This window comes from Cyprinodon variegatus, unplaced genomic scaffold (assembly GCF_000732505.1).
Source record: "Cyprinodon variegatus isolate N-32 unplaced genomic scaffold, C_variegatus-1.0 Scaffold983, whole genome shotgun sequence".
NCBI lineage: Eukaryota > Metazoa > Chordata > Actinopteri > Cyprinodontiformes > Cyprinodontidae > Cyprinodon > Cyprinodon variegatus.
Window position 1 is genome coordinate 203,552 of NW_015151436.1, and position 12,035 is coordinate 215,586.

The 12,035-nt window shown below is 35.0% G+C and overlaps 1 protein-coding gene across 1 annotated transcript in view; it reads right to left on the reverse strand.

Moving 5' to 3' along the window:
• Window positions 1–12,035, reverse strand: part of dync2h1 (dynein, cytoplasmic 2, heavy chain 1) — a 48,439-nt gene that overhangs the window by 7,309 nt on the left and 29,095 nt on the right. Inside the window, exons 9-12 of the mRNA XM_015399035.1 lie at window positions 11,354–11,470; window positions 10,088–10,195; window positions 8,024–8,125; window positions 1,870–1,959 (exon numbers count right to left, since the gene is read on the reverse strand). Of these exons, the coding sequence (XP_015254521.1) occupies window positions 1,870–1,959; window positions 8,024–8,125; window positions 10,088–10,195; window positions 11,354–11,470 (417 nt within the window). The remainder of the gene's footprint in view (window positions 1–1,869; window positions 1,960–8,023; window positions 8,126–10,087; window positions 10,196–11,353; window positions 11,471–12,035) is intronic.

Genomic DNA, 12,035 nt, shown 5'->3' on the forward strand with positions numbered 1-12,035 from the left:
ATATATATATATATATATATATATATATATATATATATATATATATATATATAGAATTACCATTTTCAGCTCTAATCACCTACATGTCAAAGAAAAAACAATGTAAATTAGGGTCAGCTTATTATAAAAAATGATAATACATAAGAGGACAAAACTGTTGCTGCACTCTCCGGGATAAGAACTGAGAAATTTATTTTTCTTGGGGTTACTTTTTACTGCTTCAAATCCAATCAAAACAAACAAGAGGTAAAACAACGGTGAAGGTTAGAATTAAACCTTTAATGTTGGTGCTGACCTAAGGAAGCAAAGCGGCTCAGAAATCATGCAACAGTTTCCACTTTTTTCAGAATAGGCGGGGTAAACGTTAGCATTAAGCTGGCCTGGCAACCGGCTGCCGACAGAACATAACGAGGGGGGCGAGTGCGCCAGACAATGGTCAGGTGGAGTTAAACTTATAGCTAGGTCAGAGCTTTATTTAAAATAAACAGCTTAGAAATTATTAACAAAATCTCTTATTTGTGTATCTGTAATTTTAAATAATGTATACTAAATATAGATGGAGTATATTAATCATACGCGTTATTTTGGTAATGTTAAAATCTCAAAGTTTGCTACTGCCAAAGTTGATCCATTTGTCTGGGGACACTGTGCTGCTGGCTTCTTCAGCAGCTCTGGATGGCTGTGCCTTGATTAGCTAAGAGAATACAGAGAAGCTGCTAACACAGTTATCACTCAGCAATGATGAGCCAAAAGAGACAGTGAAGGACACTGCCGCCTCCAGACAGACATGCATGAAGACAGATCGAGTTCAGGTAGACAGTGAGGCTAGAACAGAGGATAAAAGGAGAAGTGTCAGGAAGATGTATGCACACAGAAGGTCAGGGCAGCCTGCAAACGGAAAGAGGCAGAATGCATTGCGCTCGACTCAAATCATGAAGTGCATCTGCACAGAAATAAAATATTACATAAAGGCTGTGTTTGTACCAGCTTGCATTGAGCAGATTGAAGTAGGCGTGCAGTCAGACACACCTAAGAGGAGAACCCTTGCTTTCTCTCACTGACCTGAGAATAAATATTTCTGAAATCGTCTTCTTTCAAATAATGCAGTATGCAGTCACATGATTTCTATGGCATGTCTTAATGAGCTGGACAGACTTCTTTGTCATTTTAGGACACACAGGAATTCATATAAACTAGGAAGATTCATATAAACTAATAACATTTTAAAACCATATTAGATTTAGGGGGAAAAGCAGATTTCTAAAGTGTTTCTTTGCACAGCTCAAAAATCCAGAGCAACTCCTTATGTGTTTATATGCCACTTTAAAGGCGCCAGGTTTCATTTATCACCAAAGGCTTCATGAGGCCCTTTAAAGGTTAATTAACGCAAATTTCATATGTAAAAAAAAAAAAAAAAAAAAAAAACATCCTTACATACAGTTATAACAGTCTGTATTTGTCAACGTGCTTAAAATGAATGCTCTAGTTATCTAGCACTGTTGCGTTTCCAATGAGAGAAAACACGAGTATAAAATCCTTAACATTTTTGGTACATGCTGTTTCAGATGATCCTGAAGATGATGATTAATCATTTTTAATGTTTCAATTATTTACAGTAGCAAATATTTTCTAAATAATCAGTGTTGATAAAAAGATCCTCATTTTGGGTTTGATACTAAACAAGTAAAAACTTTATTAAGTGATTAACTTTTCTCCTATTAGGTAGTGAAAAAAAAGTTTTGGGATGTTTTTTAAACTGTTTTAAATAAACTATTTCAATCATATATATAATTTTTTTGAGTTTATATGAAAGGAACACGTCTGAACCTTAGAGACAGACAAAAGTGTGTATGCATAGCGTTGCTTTACCTGTATGGCTAGAGCTCGTGTTATAACAGCCCTGAGGTACTGCATTGGCTCCTCTGGTCCTTCCCATTTATTCTGCCAGTTTACAGGACACTGAAAAGAAAATAACAAACATGAAGTGCTGAATACAATTAAACACCACACATCCCACTAGTGTGAGGGATAGCCTTTCCACATATAGCTGTTGGTAAGCTGTTTGATTTCATACAATCTCTGTTAACTTCCTTTAAACTATTCCTAAAAGCAAAATGTATAATTTCCTTTTAAATATGTCAAACATATCAGTTAATAGCATCTGAAATTAACAACACAAATTATATCACACTGTAACATATTTAACAAAATACATCCAATAATGTTAAAGAAGGACTGGAAATAAATTTTGTAGAACATCTAATATTTATTGCATTGATTTTAGAGTAATGTTAAATAATTGATATTTAACGTCTAAAACACATTTTCCGAGCCGCCCACAACTGTGTCTGTTTTTTTACGTTAAAGGATGAGAAAGAAAGAAGTTTTTGAGTTTACCTTCTATGTTGATGGACCTGACTACTTCTCATTAAGCTGGCTGACAACACTTATTTACAAAAACATTGTTTAACAATAATTAGCTGGGTAGAATTCAGGATGCTCATTAGGAAAGTGAGGCAGTGACAACGTCAGGGTAAGCAATGAAAGTAGCCCAATTGGCTAATGTTAGTATCTCTCATTTATAGCATTCTATCAGTGTTTAATTAAAGTGTCTTTAATGTGAACGGTCTGTATTTGATCCTCTTTTAATAAAACAAAATTCAATAAATTAAATTAACTTAAATTAAAAAACCTTATTTAAAAAAAAACAAACAAAAAAGGCAGATTTAAACAGTATTTTCAAATCCTTTGGGGCTTATGTCTGCCGTAAATTTAGTTCAGTGTTCAAACTGTCAGGTTTTGGAGATACTACACTGTTAAGAGGTATATAACACAGTTTGTTATCTTTGATACTTAAACTGATAACTTCATGCATGTCTGACTGGAGAAGATCGTCGGAGCTCTTCTTCCATCCATATAAGACATTTGATCCCACTGCTGCGTGTCCCGAGCCTGTAACATTATCAAAGAACCCACAAACTCCCAGAAGGTGGCAGGGAGAACAGTCCATGGTGGGGGTCCATTGTGGGGTCTGCATGGAATGCACTTCGCTGCATTCCATTCAGGACCAGCAGATTCCAAAACAGCTTCTTCCCCACCACCATCAGACAGCTGAATGTTGAAAATATTCAAAATCATGTCACAGACTCTGCATTAAAACTAACCATATCAATGCATTTTTTTGCACTATGTTGTTTCTCCCACATTTGATCACTGCTGCACTTTAAGAAATGTCATGAATGCTGTACAAAACGAAATTTGTTTTGCATACACTCTGTGTATACAAAATGACAAAAGTTGACTAAGTCTAAGTAAACTATATTGCTGGAACCAAAGAAATACAAAAACAAAACTACAAATGAGACGATCTAGGTCATATCCACAGTATTGGTAAATCTAGTCTTATGAACCAAAATAAACATTGTATACCACAAACATTGTTTGTCTCTGGAACTGGATATACTTGTACCCCATTATTGAAATAATGCAACAAATGGGAGAAAACCAATATTTCTGTAACAGTGAACAGTTAACCTGCAAAACAACAGGTAAGTCATCCCACTACATTCTAACAATGTTCACAGTGCAGCACTACAGATTGTACATTTCCAGTAATTGAGATATTACCAGTAAGAAAAACTGTTTGGTACATGAGAAATGTTCTCTGATCATGGATCAGTTTGACAAGTTAAAAATGGTGGCAAACAAAATGGCTTCCTAATTTATTACTATTAAAATATTAGCATTTTTCTAGATATTCAATTTTAGAACCAGAGTTTTTCCTAAAGAAATATATTGCCATTTCTTTAATTAAAGCCAATATTTAAAAACTCAATGGTGCCAAAGGCTGTTCAACTTCTAATAGAAAATGTCTTCCCAGCATCACATCCTTATATTAATGAGCTTTTTCCTGACTTAAGACAGTGTGGATATTTCTTTCTATTTCGCAGTGCTGCTTACCACTCTCCTCTGATGGGTATCTTGGCCCCTTTCCAAGCTACTAATTATGTTTTACTGCACAGCTGAACAGAGGGCCAGTGTAGCTGATCTCTCACAGCTATGCATACCATACTTTTATATTATTACAACCCCAAACGGTCCATTTTCCAAATAGATAAATCATCTCCCCAGCTCATTCTGTTCCTCCTCCCCTGGTTGAAAATGGCCCAATCAGTAATGGCTGGTTCAAGCCTGTGATCTGACAGTTATGCATCATAATGTTTTCTGAAAAGTCCCCACAGTTCTGTACACACAGCCTTTTGATGCAGTGGCAACCACCATATGTTATATGGATAAATATTAGATGTTATTAAGTCTTTTTGAAGCACTAGTTGAGAAAGTAAATCACGTCATGCCTGTTAGCTCAGAACCTCCCTCACATAAAGCTTTTGTTCTCTTTGAATTTATGAGTGACCTTAACATGTGCCAAGAAAAACAAGCCCTGCTGATACAACAAAGTCATTAAATATACAAAAAAAAAAAAAAAAAAATAGTTAACATCAGGTGATTTCATTTCACTCTTTTATGATGTTTTTTGTACTAGTGGATAAGCACAGGCTTAGAACAGTGATGTTTAAAGTAGTGTCAAAAGTGGCTACAAAATACAGTATGTCAGACATTTGATTAAAAAAAATGGCAGTGATTAAATGTGGTGTTTACTTAAACTCTGGCCTGGTAAGTAACAAAAGCATAATAAAAGATGAAAGTTGCCGCCGCTTTTCTGAAGGTTTACAAACTTTTTTTTTACTCCTATCTGTTTGATTCACTAATATTCACACATATCAATCACCTCTGGAATCATACAATGAGGTCATACTCCTTGTTACCAAAAAACAAACAAATTTAGATTACCATATCGTGTCTTCAAATAGGGTCATTTGCAGTACACCTTTCTGGGTCATGTGGAAATCCTAATGACTAACTAGAAATTTTGTGTATCTGTGGGTCTGGACTATTTGTTGTGCTCTTTTGGTAATTCCTAGGCCATTTCCCTCAGTATTCTGTGAGAAAAGGAAGCTACAGGTGGATAGGACTTCTGTGAACTGCTTTAGACATGTCAGTGAGGGCCAGTTTTCCACAACTTTTAGATGTGTCCCTAGTCCTATAAACTTTAATATAATGGCATTTTTCCTTGCAGCAAACTTCTACAGCATGCTGTTGATTCTTTAATTATTTGAATTAGGTCTCTATCAAACCAGGTCTACATTTAAAGTTAAGCACAGTTGATACATGATTAAATTGGCTTTAAAGACAGTTTAGGTCAGTTTATCAATAGTGTGTCCAGTTATGAACAACAAGCTACAAAATAGATTTTTGATGGTAAACCACTTAATGCTAATATTGGATACTTTCTGCAATATTTGAGTTCACAGGGATTCAGTTCTGAAACACATATCTAAATATATATCTTTGTTTGTGAAAGCTGTGGTTCTCATGCAGCATTAATTTTGGACATCTCCCAAAAAATCTGAGACAGCCTGGTAAAATGAAGCCACAGAAAGTCCCTTTGAGAAAAACACTCCAAGCACAAAATATAGGCAAATCTTTGCTGTCTGCATGGGTTGCATCAATGGATAAAGGAGGACAAAGGCTTACATCATCCTCCTACTTCCTAAGCCCAGTTTACCTTGCAAAGTAGTCACCACTTTGTACCAGCTAACTTGTAAAAGGGTTCCTTTCTGTTGCAGTTCATTTGAGCGACATCATTTTTTCAGACTCTGTGTGAGTTAAGATTTAGGCCAAAGACACAGATAGTAGCTATGAGTGGTGGATATTTGACACCTAATTTTTTGCCATTAAACACCCACTGGAAAAATCAAGGCAAAGTGTTCTTATAGCAGAGTTGTTTGTAAACAAGGATCATGTCAAATGTGTTGTAACTGCCAGATTGTTATTTTCCTAACATTCTGTATTTCCGTGTCTTAAAATAAAATGCGATAGTTCTGGTTAGAATTTCAAAATTGATGGTGAGTATATGCCATGCAATACTCTACACATTACATTGCTGGTGAAAATTCAGGTCCATCTGAACTTCCTCTGGCATAAAATCATTTTAAACAACAGGAATTGTGCAGAGAAAATTATGAATTTTTAAATTATCTAAAACCTCAATACTGTTAGCCAGAAAAGATAATGAAATTCCAACACTTTAATGCCTTACAAAATTACCATTATTGATAAAAGTTTAATAAACCTTGATTGAAAAAGAAAACTCCTTATGAGGATGTTTCTTCGTTTAATTATACAAACCTTTATAATGGGAAGAATACATTTTATAATTCTAAAACTGAAGGTGTGAACAGATAAGCTTAACTATAGTTAATATGTGTTGGGTGATCCTATTATAAAAGCCTATGGGGAAATATTATGTTTAAAGGTCAAAGGACTAATCTGATTTTATCAATAAAACAATTATTTTTAATCATACTCGATATGTTATTCAAGCCATTGCTAGACATGACGTGTTCAAACTATAAACTAATGGGTAATAAAATATGAGATTATTCCAAAGATTGAGGGGCCAGCACAAATGTTCCCCATTTGGGAAAAGAAGGGTCAGTGTGAAGAATTTAAACACTATGGTTTTACTAAAGCTGACCAATTAGAGATGAGCTATAGGTTTCATATTCAAACTTGGTGGATTTTTAAAGGTATATAGGTTTTTGTTTGTGTTTTGGTCGAAAGAGTGATTATTTTCTTAAAGCAGCACTATATAACTTTTAGCCAACAGGGGCACCATGGCTGTAACATTCGGGGTTTGTGCCTCTGATGGCCACTGCAAATACCTTACTGTTGCAAAATTAGACACTCTATCCTCTGTGTTTTGGAATCTGATAGCAGACCTCTTTGAGAGCAGATTGAGAAATGATAGTTATTTGTAAAGACAAATTCACATTCACACTTCTAGATTAAACCTGCATCCAAGAACCAAAAATATGTCTGAACAGCTAAGTCTCATATATGTTTTGTTGCCTAACAACAACATTCTAGGGTTAGCTCTCGTATTTAGAGGAGTTAAGACTGCCATAAAGCAGTACTCTAAGGTCACATGACCCCTTCAGCAACAGATCTGACCCACTCCAATTACACAGGCGAGTTTTTCAGAAGGGCAGCCTGCATGGAACAGCAAAATCAATGAAGTGCTGAATGGTAATATGACAAAAAAAACCAAAAACATTTAATATATCTCAAATTAAGCTAACACTTGGGTCAAAATGTACATGGTGCTGCTTTGTGTACCATTTCAATAGAAGTAGATGTTTTTCACAAAAAGTTTACCCTAGGATTATACAAAATAAAATAAAGAAATAGGCAAGCAAAATGCAATAGCTGTAAACTGAAGAATGATAAAGTAGAAATGGTTGGGGGAAGAGCCTAATACCTGCTGATCATTATAAAAAGAGAGAGGAGGAATGCAGTGAAGGAAGATTTTGGCCCAAGGCTCCTCTTGGGGGATTATAAACATAAAAGAAATGAAAGGGAACTGGGTTTCTGTTCCTCTCTACATCATCTTATCCCTTTTGTCCTCAGTTCAGCCTCGAGATATACACAGACACAGATTGTGTTTGTAAGATACCACATGTAAGCGCTGTGTATTTGTACCCGGCTGTGTATTTGTAACTGCACACTTGGCCTTAAGTTCCCTCACGAAGTTTTTTGTAATACCTCAAATTAATTGAGGGAAACGAGGGCATATTCTTATACTGCAATGAAAGAAGACAAAAAGGTAGCAGGTGTACGGATATAGAGATTTAAAAGAAATGAATAAAGCTCTCTGTGGAGAGTATGTTAAATCTCATCATTCAAGTAATTTATTTTGGCAAGTGAAAGTGAATTCCTTAGGGAAAATACAGTGAAGCAGTCCACTGTTTACCACTTTCCAATTCACCAGGATACAAAATGTTGTACCATAACAGAAAACACAGACTATCAGCAAGGGTAAACTAGCTTTACACTTGGTGCTCTTACTTATTAATGCCATTTATGTCTATATCACTTTAGCTCTTTCTGGTTATCTTCTTACCTCTTGATTTAGCAGGGCTGTGGCCAGTTTCTGCACCTCGGGGGTTAACAGTTGGGTCCCTCTGATCACTTTGCTCAGTGCCGCCAGAGACTGGTGAATACTCTGTAACAAGGAGTATGATTTTAATACATCCCATCCTGCCAAAAATATTAATTTGGTAGCTGCAGTAACCAAAGGTTTGCTTTGTTTATCTTTGTTTCTTTTCACCCATATAAACTTTTTGAAAAAAGAATGGAAAGGTCTTGCATAAAAACCCCACTTAGTTTAGTACAAAAATACAAAAAGTGGTATTTTCTGTGATAAGGTACTTTGTTTCATATGTGATTTCTTCTTATTAATATTAACATGCTTGATTTGAAGTTTTTACACAATTTAGCTCTCTAGTAAGAAATAAGACTTTATTGTATCCACAGTTCCCAAAGTGGACAAAAATTTCTTCATTGGTAATTCAGTTAAGATAGATAAAAACCCAAATCAGTATAAAATATGAAGTGGAATAAAAACAACCGATGGTTTGGAAAGATTTTTTCATGAATAAAACATTGAAATATGTGGTAAGCCATTGTATTTAGGTGATATTTACTTACAACTTTCTTACTGTCCAAAGCATTGAGTTGGGTTTGTTTGGTGTGATTTTATTGAATGCAGTGAAGTAAAAGAAAACATATTTATATTTAAAGACAGAAAAGAAAAGAAGAACAATGGTATAGGAATATATGTACTTACTGAAAGGAATAGGTAAAAATATAAACTTATTAAAACTCACCCCTTTTCTTGCAGCAACATCACCTAATTCATTCTTAACACTGTCACTTGTTACATTCTTTCCTAAGAACTAGGTCCTATATCTATAAATAGTGCAATTCTTCCCTTTTTGCTTGCTGGTACAAACAGAGATTAATACTATTGAGTAATTTGTGTATACGTTAATAAAAAATTAACCAAAACTTCATTTTTGAGGCTTTATGTGTCTAGGTGCTTTACATCTTTCGAATAAATATACTATTTCCAGTCTTCTTTGCAAAATAGCTCAAGCTCATTGGAATAGGATGGGAAACATCCGTGACAGTATTTTTATCCTAATTGCCAATTGGGTTCAGGTCTGGGCTTCCTTATCTTTAATTAACATAATTAACAGCAATTGTAGGTCTATATGTATGTTTAGCGCTGTTGTGCTGCTGAAATATGAACAGGATTGCTCTGGATTGAGCTTCTTTCAGCTTTCCATAATCCCTGACCATGTTCCATTTCCCTACCAAACACAATTAACCCCACAGCATGATGCGGCCATAGTCATGGCATACTTTCTTGCTGGTGTGTTTTAGGTACTCATTTTCTGCTACAAATTGTGTTTCATTTTCCTAAAATGAAAAACTTTTCACCAGGATTTTAATTAACTTTCACATGACCTCTTATGACTTTCAAAATAAGAGTTTTAGTTGCTACAGTCCATTACAAGCCAAATTTGTAACGACAGATAATGGACAGATTTCCCACCTAAGCTGTGATGATGCTTTGATCCATGCTCAGTGAGCTGTTGAAGCTTTGAATATTGTTTTATAACAACATGAACCTGCTTTGCTCTTTGCTGTTCATGATGCCCTCTGTTTCCTAATGTTTTCTAACAACCCTCTGAGGCCTTCACAGACCAGCTGTAATTATACAGACATTAAATAACCAGTGATTTCTGTTGGCAACATTTTGCTGTGGGAATTGTGGGGAATTGTCAATAAAAATGCAAGTTACACTTGTTAAAGTTTCTAGTTCTAATATATCGGAAACCATGCATATAATTTCTGTGTGTAGTTGTAAGTTAAAACATCTGAATAGCTCAAAAGTGATTAATTGTTCTGCAAAGCAATGTATGTGAGGCTAAGCTATCTGAATCTATAACTGATTTAAAATGTGATTATGTCAATGACATCCATGTTGAATTTTTTTGCTCCTTAATGACATCAGTTTGAGGAAACTTACACAGCAAAAAAAAAATACACACACACACACACGCACAAAAGCTGAAAAGCCCAAAGAGAATGGGAAAATTGGTCTGTCCCAGATACAAACCTGGACCAGGCGGATGGCATTAAACTGCTCCAGAGCAATGAACGATAGGATCGGGGACTTCTGACCCTCTGTAGGTGGCTCAACCTTCTGATGGATCAGTGTAGAGCCCTGATAAAAAGGAAACAAAGGCAACAACTCTTTACAAGTGCCTTGTTTCTCAGCGTGAACAAAAAAATTTCCCAGCAGTGCAAACAAACTTGAATATCAATGTAGATATATTAGCAATAAAAAAATAAATGTATTAGAGAGTAAAAATTCTAAATAAAAAATCTACTGGGCAGCAGATAGGTAGTGAGTAAATAAGGGAACATGCAAAAAGATTTAGCTGTATTCAAATAAAGGTAACACACTCTTTATCAACACAATAATGTGTTTTTTGAAGAGGAGGAATACATGAATGTGAATGATGAAGAGTGATATAAATGTGATAAAAAAGCTGCTACAGCCCAACAACAGCACTTCTATTGTTTCTGTTTAAAAATAGAATTTAACATCTACATAAATGCTCTTTTGCTTCTTGCTTCTTCCTCAACAACCAATATTTCAAAGTAAACCCACATAGTTTTTAAGCATGAAAATGCAATAGCTTAAATGTGATCCTTTTTACAAAATGAACATCAGCAGACAACGCAAATAATGAATGTAACCATGTAGAGCTGCACACTCTGAGGTGCATATATGCAGATGGAGAAATCCTGCAGGGCAGCCGTTGACTGGGGAGGAGATGCAGAACTAAGTAATCCGACAGAAATGAAATACTCTGCCGTTCTCTTGTACGCAGGTAAAAAAAATATTCTAGTCTAAATTAACTGAAGGAATAATGGAAGCTGAGGGTAAAGTAAAGGTGCAGAGAGGATAGTAGCATAGGTGTTTTATAGCATTGGAGAGTATAAAAGAAGAAGAGAGGAAGGATGGGCTAAATTATTTAATATGAAGGTACATATCATCTGTATTTAAAAATAAAAAAAGGTGCCTGTCTCCAAGCAACCACACACAGGAGCAGTGGCTTACCGGGCAAGGCAGGAGCTATTATACTGTGATAGTCGCTCTCGACTAATTTACAATTATTCCTTTACTCCCTGTTTCGATGTAAGCATTGTAGAAATGCTGAGGAATTACTGCATGCTGAATTCTCACATAGTGTAAAATCATACAGAGTGATTTAAAACACAGGTGCTTCATCACAGCAAAATGAGCAGATAGACATAAAGCCAACTACAGTATGAATTCATATAAGGCAGAAGATATTGAAAAATATTCACTGACCTGGTTAAGTTTCTTCCATAAGTTAAGAACTGGTGAGAGTCCATTTGACCAAAGCTCTCGGTCAAATTTGGAGCCTGTTGCCACAGACCGGCTGAGGACACGCAACTGTGAAATTACCTGTAAAACATATCAAAGTTTTAAAAACATTAAAAGAGTATTCCCATTGTGCATTTTTAATTAATGTGCTGCATGTAAAACTGTGAAAGGAAGTCCGAACCTAAGAGGCCAGTTGGTATAGAAGCATCTTCTATTTTAAATAAAGTTTCTGAGAGACTGATAATTAACATTATTAGGGGTTTCAGGGATTCAGTATAATGATTATTTTTAAAAATTGTGATGATGAAAATATAGCTAATTGTTTTTATTCATCATCACCAGTCATAATTACTCCTGTTACTATTAATGTGTTTGTTGTTGTTTTATTGCTGCAATTATTTCCGTCATTATTACTCATTAGGATCATAGTTACTGAAAGGAAGGGCATGTTGACATGACTGATGATGTAATCACAATTGCTATAATGATTATCATATTCAGTTGTTGATTTACAAGTCTATAAGGATGTGAGTATATATATATATATATATATATATATATATATATATATATATACACACACGCACGCACATTTATAAATATATAAAGATATATGTGTATATTTTTTCTCAATTGTCTTAGGTAT